This window comes from Gymnodraco acuticeps, unplaced genomic scaffold (genome assembly GCF_902827175.1).
Source record: "Gymnodraco acuticeps unplaced genomic scaffold, fGymAcu1.1, whole genome shotgun sequence".
NCBI lineage: Eukaryota > Metazoa > Chordata > Actinopteri > Perciformes > Bathydraconidae > Gymnodraco > Gymnodraco acuticeps.
The window spans coordinates 749,390-773,881 of record NW_022990016.1 but is presented as its reverse complement, the minus strand read 5'-3'; the positions used below and the strand labels follow the sequence as shown (position 1 = coordinate 773,881).

The window sequence follows — 24,492 nt, the reverse complement described above, 5'->3', positions numbered from 1 at the left end:
TAAAATCATCAAAGTAGGGTTCCTTTATGAAAATGATATTGCTGAACTAAACATGTGATTTATAAACTTTTGTTTTACCACAGAGTTTATTTTCCGCAACAAAAAAAATGAAAAATACCATTGGCACCATACAGGGTTTCAGGGTGCTGCTGACTTCCCAGTCGGCCTGAAAAAAATAAGTCACGCCTTTTTCTTTTTGTAGCTGTGGTACTGAGAGCTTCCTCCTGGGATTACCTGCATGTTCTTACTCTTCTCAATAGAGCTTTAAAGTTCCTCCTCTCACTTCTTCACACTTCGTAGACTCCTCACTCCACTTCACGCACGTTTTAGACGGCAGCAGAAGATGAGTGTTGCTGTGAACTAAACACTTGTCTTCATCCTCTCTTCAGGCTGGAACAAAACCTCCCTGTCGCTGGACGCCTCAGAGGAGCGTGACGGATATTCCAGCGCTGAGGAGCCTCTGAACTCTGACCATGAGGACGACACCGCCAATAAGCTGGTCAGTGTCTCTGTGTCACAGTCGTGTCACATTGTGGGGACCGTTTACACATTTAAATGATGGGGACTTGCCTCCAATTGTCCCAAAATAGGAAGCTGACCCCCTCAAAGTAAACAAATTAATGTTTTGCTTTTTTGTTGGGTTTTAGGAAGAAAAAACAACAACACAACAGTAATAAAGTAATCACCTTATCAAACATGTCAGGAACATAAGTCACATACTGTATTGACTCTCCGAGCAGACACAGAGCAACATTAGCTATCATTAGGAGTCAGATGAGTGTTTCATTTGACATTTGATTTGCCTCCGCCACTACAAATGGAAATATCTGGCTCTAAATGCTAACATGTGTTTCATTTGGTGCGAGGCACTTAGCATATAGTGGGTTTATCAGAGCTCATTCACTCGAAATAAGTTATATAAGAGAAACTGAACCAATAGTGACCATAGCAATGACCCCCGTAAGAGAGATGCACCCTATTTTTTTTGTAGTTGACCTGACCTAATTCGGATTGAAGCGAGTAGTATTAAGACAACCGTATGTGTCAAAATTAGATGAAGTACCTGATAAGAGAGTGATTTATGACCCTCATAAACCTTAGTCCCGCCTCCAAATCCCTTTAAAGTGGCACCTGTCACTCTGACATCTGACCTTTGACATCTGACCTATGACCCTCTTATCTTTTATGACTTGTTTGTTTATAGCCCCTGATAAGGATATTGCACAATAGAGGAGTGATAAGACTTTATCACCCTTTTGATGTGAAACCTGTTAGTGTCTTAGTAGGTCATTATTTAAAGTGGACCTATCATGCTATATTTGAATAATATATTGTAGGGCCATACCTATATAAAGCATGTCTGTGAAGTTTTTTTTTCAAAATACCAAACAGATCATGCATTTTAGCCATGCCTCATTTCGCTCTATTTGCTCTTTTCCAGCCCTGTTTTTGCAAGGGCTGATTCTGTGAGAAGTCTTCTTCGCTGCTTTTGTGGCAGACTACAGCGCCACTTACAGGCCTGGCATATGTACTACAGCATCTCCAGCGCTTTCGAGCGGCAATGGCCGTGGCCCAACCCCCCATTCCCCTGATAGGTGGAGAGTTGCCCAGGGTGGAGCACCCCTTTTCTGACGTCAGAAACATTGAAATCTGTATCAGCTCCGTTGCAGCCCCATTTTTAGAGATTTGGGTATGGAGGAAAAGAGAGAGGGTTGTGTTTTCTGACACTTGGTGAGTTCCCTGACACACCGGGGACACATATTCATGTATAAAAGACGTACAAAAGTGCATTTTGCATGATAGGTCCCCTTTCAGTTAAAAGCTTGAAAGCAATAGCTTTAAATGAGGTTGAGTTAATAATAGAGGCTAACTCTTATGGAGATTGGTGATTTAAGTTAAATTTGGCTCTAATAATAGTATGGTATATCAGAATATCATAACTTTTTTTTTTTAAAGGTCACACAAACTAGCCTTTTAGAGTCACAGTATTGTGTGTGTGTGTGTGTGTGTGTGTGTGTGTGTGTGTGTGTGTGTGTGTGTGTGTGTGTGTGTGTGTGTGTGTGTGTGTGTGTGTGTGTGTGTGTGTGTGTGTGTGTGTGTGTGTGTGTGTGTGTGTGTGTGTGTGTGTGTGTGTAACCAACAGTGTGTGTGTAACCAACAGTGTGGGGACACCTGCCAAATACAGTCACAGGGACTGACCATAAAACAGGAAAGGGATATAAAAGAAGGGGGGAGGGTCTGGAGGGGGGAGGTGTTTTGACTCTGGTCCCTAGGGTGGGGGAAAGGAAGAGGTAGATGATTAATTTGATAGATCTTACTTGATTGTTGTGTTGGTTGAAGGAAGAGACACGGGCGAGGAAGAAGCAGAAAAATAACTTGTTTGTAAAAAGGACAGCACGTCTTTTTTCTCAAATGTATGTCAGTTTCAAGAAAGATGAGAGGTTTTATGCATGACGTGCAAAATATCCTGGAACCCTTCAAAAAAGAAAAGAAGGTACAGGTAAAGTATGTTGAAATATGTCACAAAAAATGAGTTGTATGTTGTAATAGTTGTAGTTTTTCAAAATATAGTGAACGAAGTCATAGAGAGAAAAAATAGATGTGGAAAATATGAAAACAGCACGTTGAAAAAAGTAATGTTATGTTAGAATAACATGAAATATTTCACAGTAAAACATCTAAAAAAAAAAACATTTGAAAAAGTCAGGTTATTAAAGTTAGCAAAACTATTATTTCACCGAAACTTTCCATTTAGAGTTTGATTCTTTAAGCAGTTTTGCATCCATTAAAGTGTAACTATAAGTATCTTTGTAGGAGAAAAAAAGCATAAATCTGTTCATAGTCTTAGTATAGTATTTCATATATATAATTTAAAAAGAGTCACAGTGTAGAATGTCCGTACATTTATTTAAAAAGTACTAGTATAGTATGTCAAAACTATCTTGAAAAAAAGTCCAAGTATAGTATGTAGTTAAGAATTATATTATGTAGTTTGTCTGCAATGTCAGTATAGGATTTCAAAACAAATTAAAGAAAGTATAGTTTGTCTAAAAGATCTTGAAAAAAGTCATGACATTGTGTGTTGAAATGGTTTTTAATAAACACATCACGTCAATTTGTATCAAGTGCATCAGACAACTCCAATTACTCCATTTGAACCATATTATAAATAAGAAAAGAATGGTCATAGTATATAGCAGGGCTATTTAATAGTGCAGTTATAAATCACAAACTTGCCTTTTGGAGTCAGTCTTTAAGAAAATACATTTGTTATTAGTAATTGACAATCTACCAGTTGTAAAATGTTATAAAAGTGTATCAAAAAAAGTATCTTGGTAGCAGAAAGAATAACTAAAATATGTAAGGTTATCAGAAAAAAACCTACATTGTTTAACTGAACAAGTGTTGAAATAAAAAAACAGCCATTAAAAGAAACCCAATTCCTTACAAAGTACTTCATATTCTACCAGTTGTTAAGTGTTGCATACATCAAAGTGTATCTAAAAGTATTTTAGTAACACAAGAAACTAGAAAAAAGCATTGATGTTAACAAAACTGGATTGTTCCACTGAAATAGCGTTACAATCAAAGTGCCTTTTTAAAGAAAATCTATTCAGACAAAGTATTTTATCTTCTAGTTTTTAAGGTTTTGCATACATAAAAGTGTATCTTACAGTTCCTCTGTGAGAGAATTGCACACAAATCTGCAGTGTCAGTAAAAAAAAGTGTTAAAAATCACAAACTTGCCTTTTAGAGAAACAGTCTTTAAGAAAATCCATTCAGACAATGTACTTCATTTTCTAGTTTTAAGGTTTTGCATACCTCAAAGTGTCTAAAAGTATCTTGGTGAGAGAAAAAAGCCTAAATCTGCCTAGTGTCAGTAAATAAGTGTTAAAATCACAAACTTGCCTTTTACATTCACAGTCTTTAAGAAAGTGTGTTACCAAGTGATTCTACCAGTTGTAAAGTTTTACAAACTTTATCTAAAAGTATCTTGGTAGCAGAAAAATCAGTAAAGTAAACGGGATGCGTGTGGCACAGTGGATAGAGCCTTGGTGTTGGGATCAGGGGGTCACAGGTTCAAACCCCACTGCAGTCAGCATGTCGTTGTGTCCCTGGAGACACTTCACCCCAAATTGCTCTAAAAATCACAAACTGCCTTTAAATAAACCCAATTCCTTAAAAAGTACTTAATATTCTACCAGTTGTAAAGTGTTGCACACTTCAAAGTTTATCTAAAAGTATCTTAGTAACACAATCAAAAGCAAAAAAAGCATTAATGTTAACAAAGCCTCAAATGGCTGACTCCTGAACTCCTTAATGTCCCCCTAACATGACACTTAGACTATGTACATCATCCAAAGAAACACACCAGTAAATACAGCTCTCTTTGTCCGATCTTCAAGCCTCAAAGGGCGGCCTCATGAGCTCCGTAATGTCCCCCTAACATGGCACTCATGCCCCTTTCACACCAACGCGTTTTCAGGGCCGGCTCGGAGCTAGAGCCTGAAAAGTACAGGTTTTTCCTCTTCACACCGCAGCGGCGCCGCCTCTAAGCTCCGGAATCCGGTTCGTTTCCAGCTCCAAAAAATTGTTGGTCTAGCTTGCTAAGAGGCGGCGCCACTTACGTCTCTCTTACATCTCTCTTACGTCGAGGCGGGGGCAGGGGCATGGGCGGGATCAACCTCCTGAAGACCGCAAATAATTCTTGAATGTCGCATATGATGTTTGTAAAGTCCCTAGTAAAGTCGTCCCCTGTAAAGTCGTTCCTTGTAAAGTCGTCCCATGCCTTCCATTTCGTTTCGTAAGAGCATAACCAAAGCGAACAGCGCTTCAATACAATCGGCCATTGTTGTTGTTGTCGATGTGAGGGATTTCCGCGCGGTTTGGCTTTTATGAAGCAGGCACGTAAACGGTTACGTCATGACGCAAACAATGAGGCAATGACGCAGCACCACCCCGGCTCTGGGCGGTGTGAACAAAGCGGGAGCAGAAAAGGGAAACCGGAGCTGAACCAGAAAAGCTCTAGCACGGAGCTAGAATGGGAAAAGGGCTGGTGTGAAAGCCGCATTAGACTATTTTCATCATCCAGGGATCAACACCAGTAAATACACCTCTCTTTGCCCGCTCCAAGAGCCTCAAAGGGCGGACTCCTGAGCTCCGTAATGTCCCCCTAACATGGCACTTAGACTATTTCCATCATCCAGGGAAACACAACTTCAAAGGGGCTTCCTTATAGTTAATAAAGTAATTAAACAATAAAGTGTCATATAACCTTATATTACTATAAAAGAGGCACTAAGTAATATATTTAAGAACACTATCTTATAGAGGGCCATACAATCACCACAGGTGACCAAAACAAGTCATATTATCATACTATCTGGTTTTATCATTGACAAATAATGACCTACGAAGACACTAATGGCGCGTTTCCACTGCAGCGGGTAGCTCGCTTTAAGCGTGCCGAGCCGTGCGGGGCCCGTTTTTGGTTGCGTTTCCACTTGGCCTAGTTTTGGCCCGGGGCTACTTTTTCACCTTTTTTCTGGCCCGACTAAATCGTGGTTCTAGGGCCAGGAACAACCAGGCTAAGTCGGGCTGAGTATGCGACATTATTGTCACAAGTAAGAAGGAAATTACATACCTAGGATCTATTCTTGAGGCAAACCTCTCCTGTGACAAAATGGCATCCAATGTAATAAAAAAAGTCAATCAAAGAACTAGATTCCTATACCGGATCTCCTCTCTGGTAAACAAAAACACCCTGAAAACTCTGGCAGGAGCACTCATTCAAAGGTACTATGACTATGCTTGCACGTCATGGTACCATAGCACCTCCAAGGCGCTAAAAATAAAAATTCAAACATCGCAAAATAAACTGGTCAGACTACTGCTTGACCTTTCATCTAGAACCCACCTCACCTCTGCCCACTTTGACAACCTAGGATGGCTTTGAGTAGACGACAGAGTACAGCTACTTGCAATTAGGGTTGCCAACTTCCAGAAATGGAAAAACGGGACACAGGCATGTGTCCCCGATTTTCGGGTTTCTGGCGGATTTAGTTACTTTTTTTTGTTACTTTATTTCGATTTTAGGGTTAGGGTTATGTTATTTAATTATTTTGGGGGAGCCAGCCCCCTAGGATTCGAGGGGTCAAACCCCCCAAAGCCCTAAAAAATGCATAGAAAACTATGCATGCCTATAACACAATACAAACACAATGGTCTTACACCTGCATTAGGCTACTACATCACATTGTACATCAGCATGTTCAAATTGGATAGGTGGGCACTAGGGACATCTGGGCACCTCGATGTACAATTGGCTATTTTGTCCAAAATGTTAAAAAATAAATATTTGAAAAATGGTATTAAGTAATGCAAAGTATACATGATGTGAACATGCACGGTACATCATTATTAGACTTAATGTTATCCTTCAACCAACCATTTTCCCAGCATTTCCCCATCAATCAGCTGACTGACTCTCTCACACACACACACACACACACACACACACACACACACACACACACACACACACACACACACACACACACACACACACACACACACACACACACACACACGCAGAAGACCCGAGACAGATCTCCACTCACAGGCTTTACCCAACTGTATTTTTCTTCCACTATTTGTTGTTAAGACACAAGTATTTTCTTTTTAGAAGGGCCAGGGCCCAGAACCACATCCTCTCTCTCTTCTCCTCTTTCATCATCACCTCCTCCACCGGCAGCGCTTATTTTCCCACACGACTGAACAGGCTGACATGCCACACAAACAGTGATGCCGCGCCCGCGGCCCACCGGAGAAAATCTCACACACACACGTGCGATCATTGTGCCTGCCCTGTCAACTGAGCGGTCCTAGTGCCCTTCGGATACAGCACACAAACACACAGGCACGCAGCCAGACACACTGCATTGCGCGCAAACAGAAACATATTTTTATTTTTCCCTTTACACGGGAATCCGGGACAAACAAAGTCCCGTACGGGACACGCCCATTTTGGCTCAAATACGGGACGTCCCGGCTAATACGGGACGGTTGGCAACCCTACTTGCAATGGGCCTGGTCTACAAGATCCACTACACCTCTATGGTACCCATGTACATGTCAAAATGCTTCCCAAAGGTCAAGGAATACCATGATCATAACACCAGAGGGAGCTCCACAAATCATGTGAAACCCAGCTTTGGCACAAAAAAGGGGGAATACACGTTTCGCAATTATGCCACATCAAGGTGGAACGCTCTTCCCACAACTGTAAATGAAAGTAAAACTATACTTACCTTCAAAACCTCTCTTAAAGAGCACCTTCGGAGGAGAGCATTGCAAAACTGGCCCCGGTAATGGTACAAATCTCAACCTGTCGTTCAATGGACAGCTTCCCCCCCCCCCCCATCTATGTATATACTCGCATTTTAGACTCTGTTACTAACTGTATATCTGTAGACTTGGTATGTCTTAAATGTCCGGTTAGGATGAATTAGAACGAAATCTAAAATGAAAATTGTAAATAAGCAATCTGTATGTAAAAAACCACCTGTATGTAAATTGTAAATAAGCCATCTATATGTCAAATATGTCTTATATGTCTTAAATGATATGATGAATTGGAAATGGGGGACCCTGATGTAAACAAGACGAAAGTATTTCTCTGGTCTGCATCCCCTTAACAATTGTATGTTTTGAGCTGTACTGTACTGTACCCAATATACAAGCTGTTAATAAACTTTTCAATCAATCAATCAATGCTAAACTAGAGAGAGAATCGCTGGCAAGGGGGCTACAACTACAACAAGATGAACATATTTGACCGTGAATTAATTGTAATACACGTTTCAAAATGATGCCGAAGTAACAACATACTGATACCGGTTAGTAAAACCATGAATTAATGCTTTGACAAGTCTGCAGACAGACGGCAGGCGAAAAACCTTTTGAAATGCGTGTTTTCTAAATGTTGCTTGGCTAAGCTAACGTCTGGCCCGGACTGGCCATCGGGAGGACCGGGAGGTTTCCCGATGGCCTGGCCTGTTAAGTGGCCTGCTGGCCTGAGGATTCTTTTTTTTATGTATGTATTGTGAACACAACGCTGCGCAAATGTGGGTCTGACTCTGCCTCACATGCGGCTTTCACACCAGTGCTTTTCCCTTTCTAGCTCCGAGCTAGAGCTTTTCTGGTTCAGCTCCGGTTTCCCTTTTCTGCTCCCGCTCTGTTCACACCGCCCAGCACCCGACTGGTGCTGCCGCTGCTGCGTCATGACGTCACCGTTTACATAGCTGATTTGCTCCCCAACGGCATTACGGCGCTCACAACAACGGGGAACTGCGTCGGGTCGATGATCGTGTTGCTTTTAATCACACGAAGCCAGAATAAATTGAATAACGACTTCTCAGTTGAGTAAAGTTAGAACGATATTGGCAGATTCGGATTTCACGGATCAATAACTCATGAACAAAACGTTATTCACACACAAATGATGTCTCCTATGTACCGTGGTAAGGTTGACAACGAACTACAATCATATGTTGATTAAAAAAAAACAATATGCGCCGTCCTCCGAGCTGGACACATTAAATTGGTCTCTTTCAGCAGCCGGAGATGAAACAAGTGCTCAGGGACCGTCTGCAAAGTGCAACTCCGAAAAAAGAAAATACAATAATATTCAATAACGTCACTATTATACAGTATATTTCTACCAAACTCACTACACACATCAATAGTCTCCTGGTGGTTGGACTACAGCAGAGAGTTTGAAAGAATGTGCTTTGGAATAATTTGAATAATTTTGGTGAATATTTATAGTGTAAAATCTTCAATAAATATGGTATAATCTTCAATAGCGTCACTATTATACAGTATATGTCTCCCAAACTCACTACACACATCAATAGTCTCCTGGTGGTTGGACTACAGCAAAGAGTTTGGAAGAATGTGCTTTTGAATAATTTTGGTGAATATTTATAGTGTCAAATCTTCCATAAATATGGTATAATCTTCAATAGCGTCACTATTATACAGTATATGTCTCCCAAACTCACTACACACATCAATAGTCTCCCGGTGGTTGGACTACAGAAGAGAGTTTGGAAGAATTTGCTTTTGAATAATTTTGGTGAATATTTATAGTGTAAGATCTTCAATAAATATGGTACAATCTTCAATAGCGTCACTATTATACAGTATATGTCTCCCAAACTCACTACACACATCAATAGTCTCCTGGTGGTTGGACTACAGCAAAGAGTTTGGAAGAATGTGCTTAACGTTGTTTTTATAGCTCGAAGAATTGCTTACTTTGTTACTCTTTTTAAAGCATACATTTTAATATAGCAAAACAATACCTCTGTTGCAGGCTTGGACCCTTTACTTGTGGGGTTGCTGCTGTTCTCCACATCTGTGCTGCTCTGAATATCTTCACCAGTGTTCAGAGTTAACTTTGCTCTTTTTGGAACTGGAAGAATGTCTGGAGTGGTGTAATATTTGGAGCTGGAAGTGCGAGGCTTTGCTCCATCTCTCTTTGCCCAACCTTCCTTCGATTGACTGATGTCTTTTGGTAGCAACGTTTTGAGGAGTAACTGCTCAGATAAGTGATGTGCCATTATGTGTTCTCTGTAGCTCCCCTGGAGAGAGCCATACATCTTTCTGATGAATGTCGCTGGCCTCAGTCGTCTCTGCTTTTTTAGAATAGAATGTTTGACTATTCCAAACCATCTCTCCACATGGCAGTTTGTGTCCCTTGTTTTACTTTGGCCAAATGTGTCTTCCTCTGTGTCAGTTGCATATCTTTTCAAATTCCCCAACAGCAGCCCACTCCAAAGGGGAAAAATCCCTAGATAGTTGTCAAAAAGGACATCAACAATGCCAGGGCAAAAGTATGGATTTTCATCCTGTGGGGTTTCGACCTCCTCTTTTTCAAGCTCTCCCTGTACCTCCTCCATGACCTTCCTAAACTCATATGTGAAGGGAGATCTGCCAACAATTGTGTGGGCATTTCTTCTTTCTTCATCATCTTCCTCCTGAGTTAAGGGACTGTCTCCTAACTTGTCCCCCTCTTCCATGTCGGGAATCCTGCATTCTTTTATGAAGTCCTTCATGGCTTTCAGATGGATCAGGACAGCATTGGAATTGTGCTTTCCAATCAACACAGTGCACAGTGAGCGGAAGATGTGTAGTGCTGTGGTCATTGAAGTAGCATTTTGCAACCTCGCAAATGCAAATGTTGCAAATTCCTTCAAACCCTTGTCTGCAGTCCTTCTCCCAATTGACTGAGCTACAGCTTTCAGCACGTGTGCAGAGCAAATGTGTAGCACTGTCAACATTTTGATTTCCTTCCATGACTTCAGCTTTGAACAGATAGCGAAAGCCCTGTCCAAGTAACTGACAATGCTCTCTTTGTTAAAAGAAAGGAGAACACTTTGGAGCAGGGCCCAGCTGTAGTCTGTTTCTACCTGATGTACTTTTATTTTAGTGTACTGTGACAGTTTGCGGAGGAACTGCATTAGCCAGAATGTGATTGGTGGAATGGAGTGTTCATTTGTCAGCATTTCACAGACTGGGAGGGGAGGTACTTGCTGACCACCTCCAGGAAGAGTGAGGCAGTAATAAAGCACTCTTTTGGTCTGACCTGGAACTTTGGATGCAACATTACCTGTAGCATCTAGATATAGGGTCAGCGGTTTCTTCTTTCTCAGGTGTTGCACAACTATGTTTACTCCGGTTTCAGAATACATATGTACTCCAAATGGGTCAACTTGAAAATGCTGTATGTACCCAGGCATCCTGCGATAATTTGAGTCACATTCCTTAATGATCATTTGTGTGAGGTACATCTCCATGAAAACATCCTCATGGATTCTTTTACCTCTTCTTACTTCTGAACGTATCACTTTGAGAACATTTTTGTTCAGACTACGGCTTATGTTTCCTGAAATCAGTTCAGCAACAGGTGTTTTTTTAAGTTTACTGTAAAATACTTGACTCACTCCTTTATGCAGGGCTCTTGCAATTCTGCCTCTTCTTCTGTTTGCTGCTGGTCGGAATTTTGTCTCATTTGCTTTGTGTGCCATTTTCCCTCTTTGCAGCACAGATATTTTAACAAGGGTGTCTCCCACTGGCTGATTTTGGATTTTAAAGAAGAATTTGGCCCTGCAGGAAGGGAATGTACAAACTGCACAGATGTTTAAGTACGGACTTTTAATTTTCCTGCTGTTGGGAGTTTTTATGTGGTGACTCTTGAAGGCAAGCGTACAACAGGGATTTTTATCTCGGAAACTCTTGTACAACACGTCGGTCCACGGTTGCCTCAGTTTGTTTGAACCCGTCAAAGGAACAATCTTTTGCCATTTCTTTCTATTTACTGTTATTCCGAACCTTTTAGATACTACTGGCAACTTCCGCCAATGTGTTTTGGTGCCTGTGTTTTTATTGACATCTTGTGCTCCTCTTTGCAAATTCTGTTCTTCAGTTTCTGCCTCATTCTTGTCTATGTCCTCATCTGATAACTGGTCATCTTCAAGTCCACTCTGAGAAGACATCCTTTGTTGTTTGTCTTCTGCCTCATTCTTGTCTATGTCCTCATCTGATAACTGGTCATCTTCAAGTCCACTCTGAGAAGACATCCTTTGTTGTTTGTCTTCTGCCTCATTCTTGTCTATGTCCTCATCTGATACCTTATGCTGAATCATGCTCAGAGGCAAGTCCTTTGAAAGACAGTCTTCAGAACATTCCCCTCCAACATCTCTCTCGTTTTGATTTTCCTCCATTACCTGAACTTCCTTCTGCTCTAATGATTTTTGACGTTTATTGATCAAATCCCTCAATCCTTTTCGATTGTTGGTCCATACAACCCACAGCCAATGACGGTGTTTCTTATCATCATGACCAAAAAGGATTATAGCGAGTTCCGACCAAATATATGAAGAATGTCCTGTATCTCTTTTGGTAATGTGAACACTCTTCAGTCCTCGGACCAATGCTTCCATTCCACCAGCCATTGCCCATAAGTCCTTCCTCTGGGCCCTCTTTCCTTTTTTAACTCTTCCCATTATTTTCAAACTTCCTCTAACCTAAAGGAGGAAAGGCAAAGCGAAATAGTTTTTCTCAATATAAAAAGATAAAAATTAAACTTTTTAGAAGCACATATAATAAAAAACTGTGTTCAAATATGTAACACTAAGTTGGGTTTTTGTTTTGGTTTGCAAAAATAGTCATTTGTCATTTTAAAATGTGTAATATTACATCACAGGAACAAATAACATTTGTTTGTAGTTTTAATTCAGTAACATTTCAGTTGATCAAATACTAACTAACTTCAGCTAGGTTAATAAAAATAAAAAAACATAATTTTTTTTATTTAATCTGAATGATGGCTTGTTAAAGTATAAGAAACATGTTTTGGTTAAGCTCAGGATATTATGTTTAAATAATTCCACCCTGTTACTGTGAAAAATAGTAACAGGGTAGACGGTAACAAGGTGGGCATTTCATGCTAAACTTGGCTATTGCTACATGTGTGATGATAATCAAGCTAGCACTTGTGACAACAGAGAAAGATATTTGATAGATATATTCACATTTTTTTCTAAATGTAAACATTTTGATCAGTTTCCACACAAAATGAGCATAACAGGGTGGACATGTTATGCTTTACCGCAATAGTTAAGTTCGTTAAAAACATTAAAAAATCGTTGAAGGAAGAGTGCATACTTACTCTGCTTCTTGAAGATGATTTTCCCACTCAAAATGTATCCTTCTTCTTGAGTCATACAAATAGTAGAATAGTAAAGGGGCGTGTCCAGAGGGATTCAAATCAGAGTAACAGGGGGGACATTAAAACAGGGGACACACACTTTAAAAAAAAATTAAATCAAGAAAATTGAATTAACAACAATTTAAATTTGGTGAGGAATATTAATAAAAGGGTTATACAATAGTGACAAAAATGTAGAATTTGATTTCTTTGTTTATATCTGTTAGAGAAGTTGAGCAAACATGATTTGGGACACAACAATTTGGCCTACTTGTGCTAAAATCAGACTAATTATTTAGCATTTTGAATATCCTGGGTAAATAACATTGATGTTTTATAGTAGAGGGTAATAAAAATGTAAAACCAAGCTTTTAAAAATAAGCATTTGACCTTTTAAATGCAAAATATATGATATAATGTGTTGGGGACCTAACCACCAGGAGACTATTGATGTGTGTAGTGAGTTTGGGAGACATATACTGTATAATAGTGACGCTATTGAAGATTATACCATATCTATTGAAGATTTTACACTATAAATATTCACCAAAATTATTCAAAAGCACATTCTTCCAAACTCTCTGCTGTAGTCCAACCACCAGGAGACTATTGATGTGTGTAGTGAGTTTGGGAGACATATGCTGTATAATAGTGACGCTATTGAAGATTATACCATATTTATTGAAGATTTTACACTATAAATATTCACCAAAATTATTCAAAAGCACATTCTTCCAAACTCTCTGCTGTAGTCCAACCACCAGGAGACTATTGATGTGTGTAGTGAGTTTGGGAGACATATACTGTATAATAGTGACGCTATTGAAGATTATACCATATTTATTGAAGATTTTACACTATAAATATTCACCAAAATTATTCAAAAGCAAATTCTTCCAAACTCTTTGCTGTAGTCTGACCACCAGGAGACTATTGATGTGTGTAGTGAGTTTGGGAGACATATACTGTATAATAGTGACGCTATTGAAGATTGTACCATATTTATTGAAGATCTTACACTATAAATATTCACCAAAATTATTCAAAAGCAAATTCATCCAAACTCTTTGCTGTAGTCTGACCACCAGGAGACTAATGATGTGTGTAGTGAGTGTGGGAGACATATACTGTATAATAGTGACGCTATTGAAGATTATACCATATTTATTGAAGATTTTACACTATAAATATTCACCAAAATTATTCAAAAGCAAATTCATCCAAACTCTCTGCTGTAGTCCAACCACCAGGAGACTATTGATGTGTGTAGTGAGTTTGGGAGACATATACTGTATAATAGTGACGCTATTGAAGATTATACCATATTTATTGAAGATTTTACACTATAAATATTCACCAAAATTATTCAAAAGCAAATTCATCCAAACTCTCTGCTGTAGTCCAACCACCAGGAGACTATTGATGTGTGTAGTGAGTTTGGGAGACATATACTGTATAATAGTGACGCTATTGAAGATTATACCATATTTATTGAAGATTTTACACTATAAATATTCACCAAAATTATTCAAAAGCACATTCTTCCAAACTCTCTGCTGTAGTCCAACCACCAGGAGACTATTGATGTGTGTAGTGAGTTTGGTAGCACTCCACTGTATAATAGTGACGCTAGTGAATATTATTGAATATTATTGTATTCTCTTTTTTCGGAGTTGCACTTTGCAGACGGTCCCTGAGCACTCATTCCTTTTCCGGCTGCAGATAGAGACCAATGTAATTTGTCCAGTTTTGAGGACGGCGCATATTGGCTTTTTTTTTTATCAACATGTGATTGTAGTTCGTTGTCAACCTTACCACGATACTTAGGAGACGTCATTTGTGTCTGAATAACATTTTGTTCATGAGTTATTGATCCGTGAAATCCGAATCTGCCAATATCGTTCTAACTTTACTCAACTCGACTTCTCCAACCTTATGCTTTGCTTCAGAGTGCCGTGGTTCATGTGTTTCTGCAGCATTTACCGACCGCTGCAGTGTTGGCTGCTCTTCCACGGGAGTTTATTCTCCTCCGTTAGCTCCCGGTTAGCTCACACTGTGACTGCAGCGGCCGCTCTAAAGTATTCACTGTCCGACTCACACAAGCAGCTGATACATATCCCCAGTTCCCCTTAGCCTAAGTGAATGTGTGTTAGTCTAAATTGACGCTGTTTGGCATCACAACGCTGTTATGAAAGTTTCTCTGGTATAAAATGGGTGATGTTAGCATAGCAACCGAAGCTAAACTGACTACTTGCTATTGCTATCCTATTGTGGCATAAACCGTTTTCTACAGGCACATTTTACCGGCGTATTTTTATTATGATTCTACTTGTGATAGTCGGACACGACAACCTGTGCAGCCCATGTATTGATTCCATCTGATAGCTGCTATAATACAAAACAACACATCTGCCTATCTCCACAATGATCAATAACAATGAACGAATGGTCAAAGTAAGGTACAAATAAACAGAATCACACGAAGCCTGGTTAGTGTTGCCTGACTTTATAAAGTGTGTTTATAAGCACTACTGCTTGTAGGCAGGCACGACAGTCGACCCATGTTCAGGGGAGGAGGGTTTAGTTTCCTGCACGCCTCGACGTAAGAGAAACGTAAGCGACGCCACCTCTTAGCTCCGAAGCTCCTGCCTCTAGACCGACAATTTTTTGGAGCTGGAAGTGAACCGGATTCCGGAGCTAAGAGCCGGTGCCGCTGCGGTGTGAACAGGAAAAACCGGCGCTTTTCAGGCTCCAGCTGCGAGCCGGAGCTGGAAAAGCGCTGGTGTGAAAGGGGCAACAGAGGGTGACTGGCTGTCTACATGATGTGGCCTGGCGACATGGCCACTTTCATACAGATCATAATAATGCCCTGAGGGTGTGTGTATGTGTGTCGCGAGCGAGCGAGCGAGAGAGAAAGCGCGCACACCGGTTACGTGTATTGTTGTTGTTAGCATCTGGTGCTAGCTAGCTGCGCTAACGGATATCATGAGCTGTCAACAAGGTGGAGGAGAGTCCTCTCCTGTCAGACTGAGAGACTGATAACTACAGCTCAGGTGAGGTAAAGTGTTTAGATAGTTAACTTAGTCTAAGTTCTCTGTGGGTCTCAAACGGTTTGGTCACCATTTATGTAAACACATATTTCCATTTGAAAGGGGAGTGATTAGTAAAATATGGATGAATAATAAAACTAGGTGAAAAAAGGTAAGATAAACTTTAAAAACGTGTTGAGAGCTAAAACTAGTCTTTGCTGCTGCCTCAACAAGGAGCAGGGGGAGAGGAGGGAGACAGGTGAGGCTGATTCAGGCTATTCAAGGCTATATTCGAGGCTATTCGAGGCTATTCAATATCCTTATCAGGGGCTATAAACAAACAAGTCGTAAAAGATAAGAGGGTCCGTAGGTTTTCGGATTAGGGGGTCTCAGGTTCAAACCCCACTGCAGTCAGCATGTCGTTGTGTCCCTGGGCAAGACACTTCACCCCAAATTGCTCCTGTGGGGATTGTCCACAGTATTGAGTATGTAAGTCGCTTTGGGTAAAAGCGTCTAATAAGTAACATGTAATGTAATGATCAATGCATCTGTAGCTTAAAAACACCAAAATGCCCCGTAGTGCTGTGGGCATCACAGATAATTTTTCTCTGTGGGTTGATTTTGGACATACAAATATTGATTAGTGCAGCTGAAAACATGTTGATTTATTTGTCAAATTGACATGTGGTGCATTATAAAGTTATTCTTAATGAATTTGACTGTGATTTGAATATCTTTTTCCTTTTCTCCACTGCAAACAGACTGCCGGCAAATATACAGTGACTGCTGACTATGAGCAGGGCGGCGCTGAAGAGCTCTCATTGAAGAGCGGAGACATGGTGGAGCTGGTCAAGGAGGGGGAAGACGGACAGTGGTGAGAACACAGCCTTACTGCGGCCTATCAGAAACTTTAAAAATATATTTATATCGGAAATGATTATTTTAGTGTTTGTGTGGTCATTCAGGTTGGTGCGTAACCTGAGCAGCTCCACAGAGGGCTGGATCGCTGCTGCTAGTCTCATCACACTCATTGGAAAATCCAAGTCCTGCCAGTCTCTCACCAGCTCAGGTATTCATATAAACAATCCCAAATAGAGATTAAGGCACATGAACAGATTTTAAGCAACAGTACCTCAATATGTGTGTTTCTCCCAGAAGGCAGTGGCTCTGGAAACCTCAGCACGTCGTCCAGCTGCAGTGAAACCTACACAAACTTCCCGGACATCAAACCCTGAACTCCTGCACTTCCTCCTCACCAGACTGCCCTCGTGAATGCTTGCATCTGTGCTTTGTTGCCAACATCAGAAGAATTCTTGTAATTTTATTCCACAGAAAGCTGTATTTTTTTTTTAAACATCATGCACACACCAATTCTTAAGATAATGTTATACATGTGCACATGTTAGGGACGTGAATTGTGTGGTGAAGAAACTGAATATATCAAAACATCACAGACACAGTAATGGCACATTTCCACTGCAGTGGGGTAGCCCCGTTTAAGCGTCCCTAAGCGTCCTTGCTCAGGCCTCGCTGCCTCGCTAGCCGTCCGAGGCCGTGGCGCATTTCCATTACAGTTTAGGACCTGGGGTAGCAACGCAGTGTAGGCGAGGCGATCGGCTTTTTGGCGGGCTTTTTGGGCGGAGCGACGCTGGGTAAAACTGCAGTGGCGTCATCTTCAATGTGACACAACTCACAAAACACACACAACAATGGAGGATGTGGAAGCGATCGTTTACTTGTTTCTTGCTGTGTATAAAAATGCTGCAAGCTTGCTTCTAGATATATATGCGACGCTAGGGATGATCTCGCGCACGATCTTGTGACGATTCTCTCTGACCAATCAGCAGTCGAGAGTGTTGACGTCACTAGTTCAGCTCTGGCCCGGCCTGATAGAGCCACGATTTTATGGGGCCGGGAAAAGAGGGTACCCGCTAGCCGGTGCTACGCAATATGGAAAGGCCACCAAAAACTGGCCTGGCCGCTTGAGGACGATTAAGGACGCTTAAACGGGGCTACCCGCTGCAGTGGAAATGCGCCATAAGTATAGTCAAAGGATCTTCCTCCAGTCATACACTTCCTGTCTGTTTTTTTCAAATGAAGAACCCTCTGTTCATAATGTAATGAAGTATGAATGGGCCAGCAGGACTGATCTCAGTTGATGCATCCATGTGTGTTCCCAAGTGGGGGAAGATGTGTGATTATATGCAGATGACAGTTGTCTTTGTATAATCTGCAGTAATTGACCCAGGCAGGAGTTTATAAATCCACTGTTACTGTAAATAAAACCGGAGAGAGATAAATGCAGCTGGTTTAGCTTGAATGGATGTTTTCTCAGTGTCTACTCACCCTCTCCTCTGCTTTGCCCTTTAATATATGTTTATTTATTTTTACGAAACAACAAAGCCCACTTGTATTTAGTCACTTTATAATTTTCCTGCTTCTCTTACTGTCTTTTTACTCTGTTGTCTGTCTCTCTGTTGTCATTAGAAACCTGTTCTGCCACCAGCTGCCCAGACTTTGTGTTTTTGGGGTCTCTTACGGCCTCATGGTCTAACTCTGTGAGTTTTCATGTACGCTACAGTTTAAAAAAGCTTCTCCATGTGGATAATCAGAGGTCACTGTAAAGCGCTAACTTATTCCCCGTGGAGGGATCACGTTCTGAATGTAGATATTGTTCATTACTTTCCGTCTGTCATGAAATGTTTGTTATTTGAGATGCTATATTATACATTAAGTATGGTGCGTCACTACTTTGTGACTTGTCATTTTTTTTTTACATAAACGACTTATGATGAATCAGTCACTGTCTCTTGGACTTCCTTTCAGTCTTTTATTTTCATACAAAACATACAAAGAGCATGTTGAATGTCACGTTTTCTTATAAATTAAACTACCCAACAGTAAATACTTGCAGCACTAAAGCTATTAGTCGATTTATTAATTAGTGGATTGACTGCAATTGATTTATCGGATACTATTTTGATCATTGTCAAGTCACTCTAAATGTAAACATGACAATTATTTTATGATCACAGTTTTTCAAATATAAGGATTTGCCAATTTTCCCTTTTTTATTATTTAAATGCATATTTAATAGTTTTGTGAGACGCATTTCTCAAACCAAACAAAGGATCCTGTCCTGTAGAAAATGGTTAAAATTGCACTCACTGCAACAAACTTCACTTCTGCTTTTAAATAACTAAATGGATAATGATATGATAATTGTGTAATATGTTATAGTAAAAAAGGCCATTTCCCCCATTGATTACTTTTAAAACTTTAAGTACTTTTTCCTGATTATACTTAGAACCTAAATGCATGACTTTCACTTCTAACACAGTATTTCTTCATCGTGATAGTACTTACTTTTAGTGAATATGGGAGGAGAAAATGTAAATGCCATTACCACGTGTCATTATTGCTCATTATGAACGCATATCCGTTGTTCTAATCTATAGCTATACAGTCAATTATGACTCACAAAGGACTGACACAGCTGGAGAGGAAAGGTCTTCAGCACCATAAATGAAACTGAAACTGTTCAACTGGGTTGCCAAGTTTGATCGTTTTACTTGTTTGTAACCTCAAAGTCAACTTTATTGTCAATCTTTCAGTTTGTGTGTACAGACGGTACAGACAGAGAGATCTAAATACTGTTTCCCACAATCCCGAATATAAAAATACAAATATGTATAAAATATGTATATCCTATATATAGACAATTAACAGCGTTAGTATTAAACTGAAATTAGTGGTTCCATGTAATGAAGTACCCTACATCAATAACATTTAGAATTGTTGCCAAATTGTGATGATAATACGTATGAAACCAACTTCTAAGTTAGAATTAAAATGCACCACTCTTACTAGTAGCAGAGTATTAGAACACTTTGGTATTGCTATTTCTACATGAAAGATCTGAGTACTTCTTTCAACATATACTAAAATCCTCACTACGGTCCATTGATACTACTCAGATAGAAACACTTTGGTCTGAATACTCCATTTCAAGTAAAACTTCTGAATTGAAAATTCTACTCTACTCGGGTAGAAAGTAAGAACACAATCAGCTAAATGTAGTTCAAGTATGATAGGTGGACCAGGTGGTCATGGTGATAGGTGGGCCTCTTTCCACAAAACTAAATGAATAACTCACTAGCATGGCTTAAAACACATGATTATATAAAACAGATTCTACAGTATAGTAGCCTACTAAATCATATCATGCAGATCATGTGTATTCAAAAGTAAGCTTGTAGCTATAGAAGCTAATTTCCGCCATAGAAAAAAACAATGTATCCTGTCAATCATTATTATGACTTATTTATCTCTATAATATGACTTACTATCTCAGTAATTAGACTTATATCTCATTATTATGACTTACTATCTCATTAGTATATCAGTATATAGGCCTACTGTTATTTTTGTTGATTGTAGTTTTTTTTATCTAGGTCTTAATGTGTGCACATGTAAAAACGTCTTTGACTGTGTATATATATACATATTTGCACAAATATTTTACATATTTTGATATAGGCTACATTTGTTTTTATATTCGGGATTGTGGGAAACGGTATTTCGATCTCTCTGGTTGCGTTCCGATAATCCAAAAATCAGCTCCTAAATTCTAACCCTATCTCCTATTCCTTGACCTCTGAGTGAAACGTCACGGGGTTAAGGGATAGTGGATAGGAGAATTTAAAAGGACTCACTTTGGCAACTTACCACATACGTTTTAAAATGCTTAATAAGCACCGTAACTTTCATGATATCATTTCTCGGTCATAATCGGTTGTTTCCGTGAACGGCCGACTGTTGAGTGACGGCAAATGCTGCGGCTGCAATGCATTGTGGGGCAGCATTTTCTCCTCTCCTTTCGGTTAGGGAGGTCCAGTGGTTCCTAAACTAAAGGAGGTTATAAAGGAAGTTTGAAACCTCCTTTCCTTTCATTTGGAGAATTGGAACGGCACTTATCATGGCTGCCAGTGACGTACTTCCGGGTCATTTCACTCCGTGAGGAAGGTTCCTAAACTAAATGGACTGCAACCTCTGTCTGTGCACACAAACTGGAAGACTGACAATAAAGTTGACTTTGACTTTGATTTTGACTTATTTAGACTTACCATCTCATTGTATAGGCTTACTATTTAGACTTTAATTAGACTTTCTATCTCATTAATTAGACCTACTATCTCGTTATTTCTAACTGACATATAAAGAGATTGGGGGCTTTAGGCACATCGTTGAGGGGGATATTTCGAACAATACCTGGCAACCCTCTACTACATTTGATTTGACTGGCGGGCGACGGACAGAGGAGAGGAAGTAGCTTTGAGCAACGGTTGTGAACTAAACACTTACTTTAAACAATCAACGAGTTTATTAGCAGTGAATCTGGAGACATGCACGAAGATGACAGGCTGCTCTGTATACTTTGTCAGCGGTCCGAACAGACGAAGATCACAGGAGCATTATCCACCAAAGAGGACGTCACGGCCCACCAGAACTGTTTGGTAAATATTCAAAAATATGTATGCTTTAATTGTCTTTTACTACTTCTAAAGAGATTTATGTTAGCTAGAGAGGTAAAAGTGGGAAGCTATGTTTAATATACGGCCTTTATGGAGATGCTAAAAGGATAAACAGGCAGGAAGCAGATGTGGGAGAAGTACTCAGATCTTGTAAAAGTACAAGTACCAGAGTGTGGGAATACTCTGTTACAAGCAGGGGCGGCGCCAGGGGGGAGCTAGGAGGTGCTGAAGCACCCCCCAGGATTGCCAAAGCACCCCCTAAGCACCCCCAAGAAATATGTTTTTTTTAATTTTTTTTACTATTATTATTATTATTAAATTAGAAAAATTATTGATTACATCAATGCATATGTGAAACAAACACATTTTTGTTACCAAAAACATAAAGCCAACACAGGTGATATGATTAGGCCAATGGCCAGCACCCATTCGACTTTTGACCTACTCATAGGCTAAATTACTTTGTGACACTTGAGTGACTTCCTGTTAGCTAGAGCGCCAAATGATTTGCTAACAGCAATGTGAAAGATGGATCGTTTTTTAGTCCTTAAAAGTCCACGTGTGGACATTCAATCAAAACCACCTGAAAGCGAGAGGGATTCTGCACATAATAGCCTAGCGTTCTGAGTACAAGTAGCTTCTCTGGTCTCTGTGTTTCATTCAAGCTCTGCTCTGTGTGTGTGTGGCACGAGCCATTTTGTGTGCGTGTGTGCGCGAGCGAGAGAGCTCGCCTCGCGCACCTGTAGGTATCTACTGGAGATCGTTGTGGTTAGCATCTGGTGCTAGCTAGCCAAGCTAACGGGTATAAGGAGCTTTTTCAACAACAAGGTGGAGGGAGAACTCTCTCCTGTCAGACGGAGAGTCTCAGATAACCTCAGCTCAGGTGAAGTAAAGGACTCTCAGTGTTTAGATAGTTAACTTTAGTCTAGTTATCTCAGTGGGTCTCAAACGATTAGTTTTAAAAGGGTGTGTGATTTGTAAAATGTCTATGAAGAAATAGAAAATCTGTTTACAGTTCTGTTTCATATGGGTGTTGAGAGATGTATCCATAGATCTCTTAATGTTGCTCTCAAAGTGCACCAGATTGATGCTTTTAACTTCAATATTTAAAAAGATCTTCCAGGGGGAGCATGCCCCCGGACCCCACTAGAGGAGGTGAGGTCTACCCCCCACTTGTAAAAATAGCACTTTACCCCTGCTTACACCTATATGCCGTGAGCTGATTATCGAGCCTTCATTGTAACAGTCGTGGGTGCACTGTGTGTGCGTGTGGGGAGTGTTGCATTAGAAAATTCAACTGTAGCGCTGGTGCATTAATGGGAAACCCTTAATGTTTGAGCACCCTCTATGAAACGTCAAGCTACCCCACAGTACCCCCTATAGAAAATCTCTGGCGCCGCCACTGGTTACAAGTACAAGTCATGCATTCAAAATGTTACTCAAGTACAAGCAGTGGACGACGCTGAAGTTGGCTTCTGATTCAGAGCATCCGATTCGGCAGTTAAGGGAAAAGTTAAGAGACATTTAATTTACAGCGCTGAGCGAACAATCCTCCGTGTTTGAACCTCTTAAATCGCTGCATAGCCGATTTATTTGGACTGGATTATCCCAGAGAGTCTAAAGATTCTTTATAACCCAGTTTGAGATTTGTGAAACCTTAATTCTATTTGTGAAAATACAAACAAGGGAGATTTCAGTGCTTTTTTTACATGTAGACCACATTAGACCAGGTCCTGATCTAAAACCACTAGACCTACACTCATCAAATCTGGACTGGATCATCCCAGAGGGTCTAAAGATTCTTTATAACCCAGTTTCAGATTTGTGAAACCTTTATTCTATTTGTGAAAATACAAACAAGGGAGATTTTGCTGCTTTTTAAAAAATCCAGACCACATTAGACCAGGTCCTGATCTCAAACCACTTTTCCTAGACTCGTCAAATCTGGACTGGATTATCCCAGAGGGTCTAAAGATTCTTTATAACACAGTTTCAGATTTGTGAAACCTTTATTCTATTTGTGAAAATACAAACAAGGGAGATTTCAGTGCTTTTTTTACATTTAGACCACATTAGACCTGATCTGAAACCACTAGACCTACACTCATCAAATCGGGTAAGTATGGACAGCTAATTAAGGAAGAATAAAGTCTTTACTTCTCAAATTTATTATAATTTTTTGTTGCAAATAAAAATTCAACAGATAAGTAGGTATACTTATATAAACTTACAGTAATGTATTTACAGTTGCAGGCAAAACATTTCAACAGGAAATTAAATATAGTCTATAACTATATCTAGCATTGTTCAAGTTTACTTTAAGCAACAAGCTTTGTTTGCCTAATTACAGTATGTCATCTTGAGTACTAGGATTGCTTGGAATGTGAAAAACATTACAAGATTAGAAAATAACACTTTGGTAACAATGGTATGAGAAAGTTGGTTCATTGTAATCCTGTCTTCTCTCTCAGAAAAATAATTGCTAATCATATTTTGCTTTAGGACAAAGCAGCAGAAGCTGTTCAAAGTGGATGAAAGACTGAAGGTTAGCCTTTATCTCATGAACCTGAATTCCTTTAACATCTCTTTCATTTTTTTGTTTGCTATGAAACAGTATTTAAGATACGAAAACGTTGTAGATAAATAATTATCACCTAAATGAGGAGCACTTATTTTTATTTATTTATTCATTTGTTTAACAGGGACAGTGCACATTAATTAACATTCCTGTAAATGTGCCAGAGTTAGCCAAGAGGCTATTTTTCATCTGTTGTCCCTGGACAGATTTTATAAGTGAACCGAAAACAAATTTCATTTAAACAAGTAAATACAATCAAATTAAAACATGCAACATACATTACTGGAATACTTAAATAAATAAAAAGACAGAACAATAAAACAAAACAAAAGAGCATGTTGTGACGACCCCTTCTGCCTGTCTGTGCTCCCTGCCTTGCTGTCCTCTGGCAGGTACTGGGAGTGTCGTCCTGTTTGTGCCCGCCCATCTAGAGGCGGAGCCTCAAGAAGGCATAAAGGCTTGCCCAGCTGGCAGGTTCACTTTCTGATCCTGATCCTGGCCTGCTGCAGCAACCTCAGCCTTCCACCTGTGTTTGTATTTTCACAAATAGAATAAAGATTTCACAAATCTAAAACT

At 39.9% G+C, this 24,492-nt stretch overlaps 2 protein-coding genes across 14 annotated transcripts in view; both read left to right on the top strand.

The window, feature by feature from the left end:
• The window catches only part of mcf2lb (mcf.2 cell line derived transforming sequence-like b), a 60,054-nt gene extending 41,449 nt beyond the window's left edge, over positions 1 to 18,605 (top strand). For 11 of the 12 annotated variants that reach the window (XM_034213747.1, XM_034213750.1, XM_034213751.1 and 8 more), the window contains 4 exons: positions 390 to 499; positions 16,566 to 16,678; positions 16,770 to 16,873; positions 16,960 to 18,605. In XM_034213747.1, coding sequence (XP_034069638.1) covers positions 390 to 499; positions 16,566 to 16,678; positions 16,770 to 16,873; positions 16,960 to 17,039 — 407 coding nt within the window. In that variant the 3' untranslated portion in view covers positions 17,040 to 18,605. The remainder of the gene's footprint in view (positions 1 to 389; positions 500 to 16,565; positions 16,679 to 16,769; positions 16,874 to 16,959) is intronic. The other variant, XM_034213744.1, reaches the window with a different exon arrangement.
• Positions 18,606 to 21,084: 2,479 nt separating this feature from the next.
• Positions 21,085 to 24,492, top strand: part of LOC117544572 (actin cytoskeleton-regulatory complex protein PAN1-like) — a 32,121-nt gene continuing 28,713 nt past the window's right edge. For both annotated transcript variants that reach the window (XM_034213736.1, XM_034213735.1), the window contains exon 1: positions 21,085 to 21,320. In XM_034213736.1, the coding sequence (XP_034069627.1) occupies positions 21,210 to 21,320 (111 nt within the window). In that variant the 5' untranslated portion in view covers positions 21,085 to 21,209. The remainder of the gene's footprint in view (positions 21,321 to 24,492) is intronic.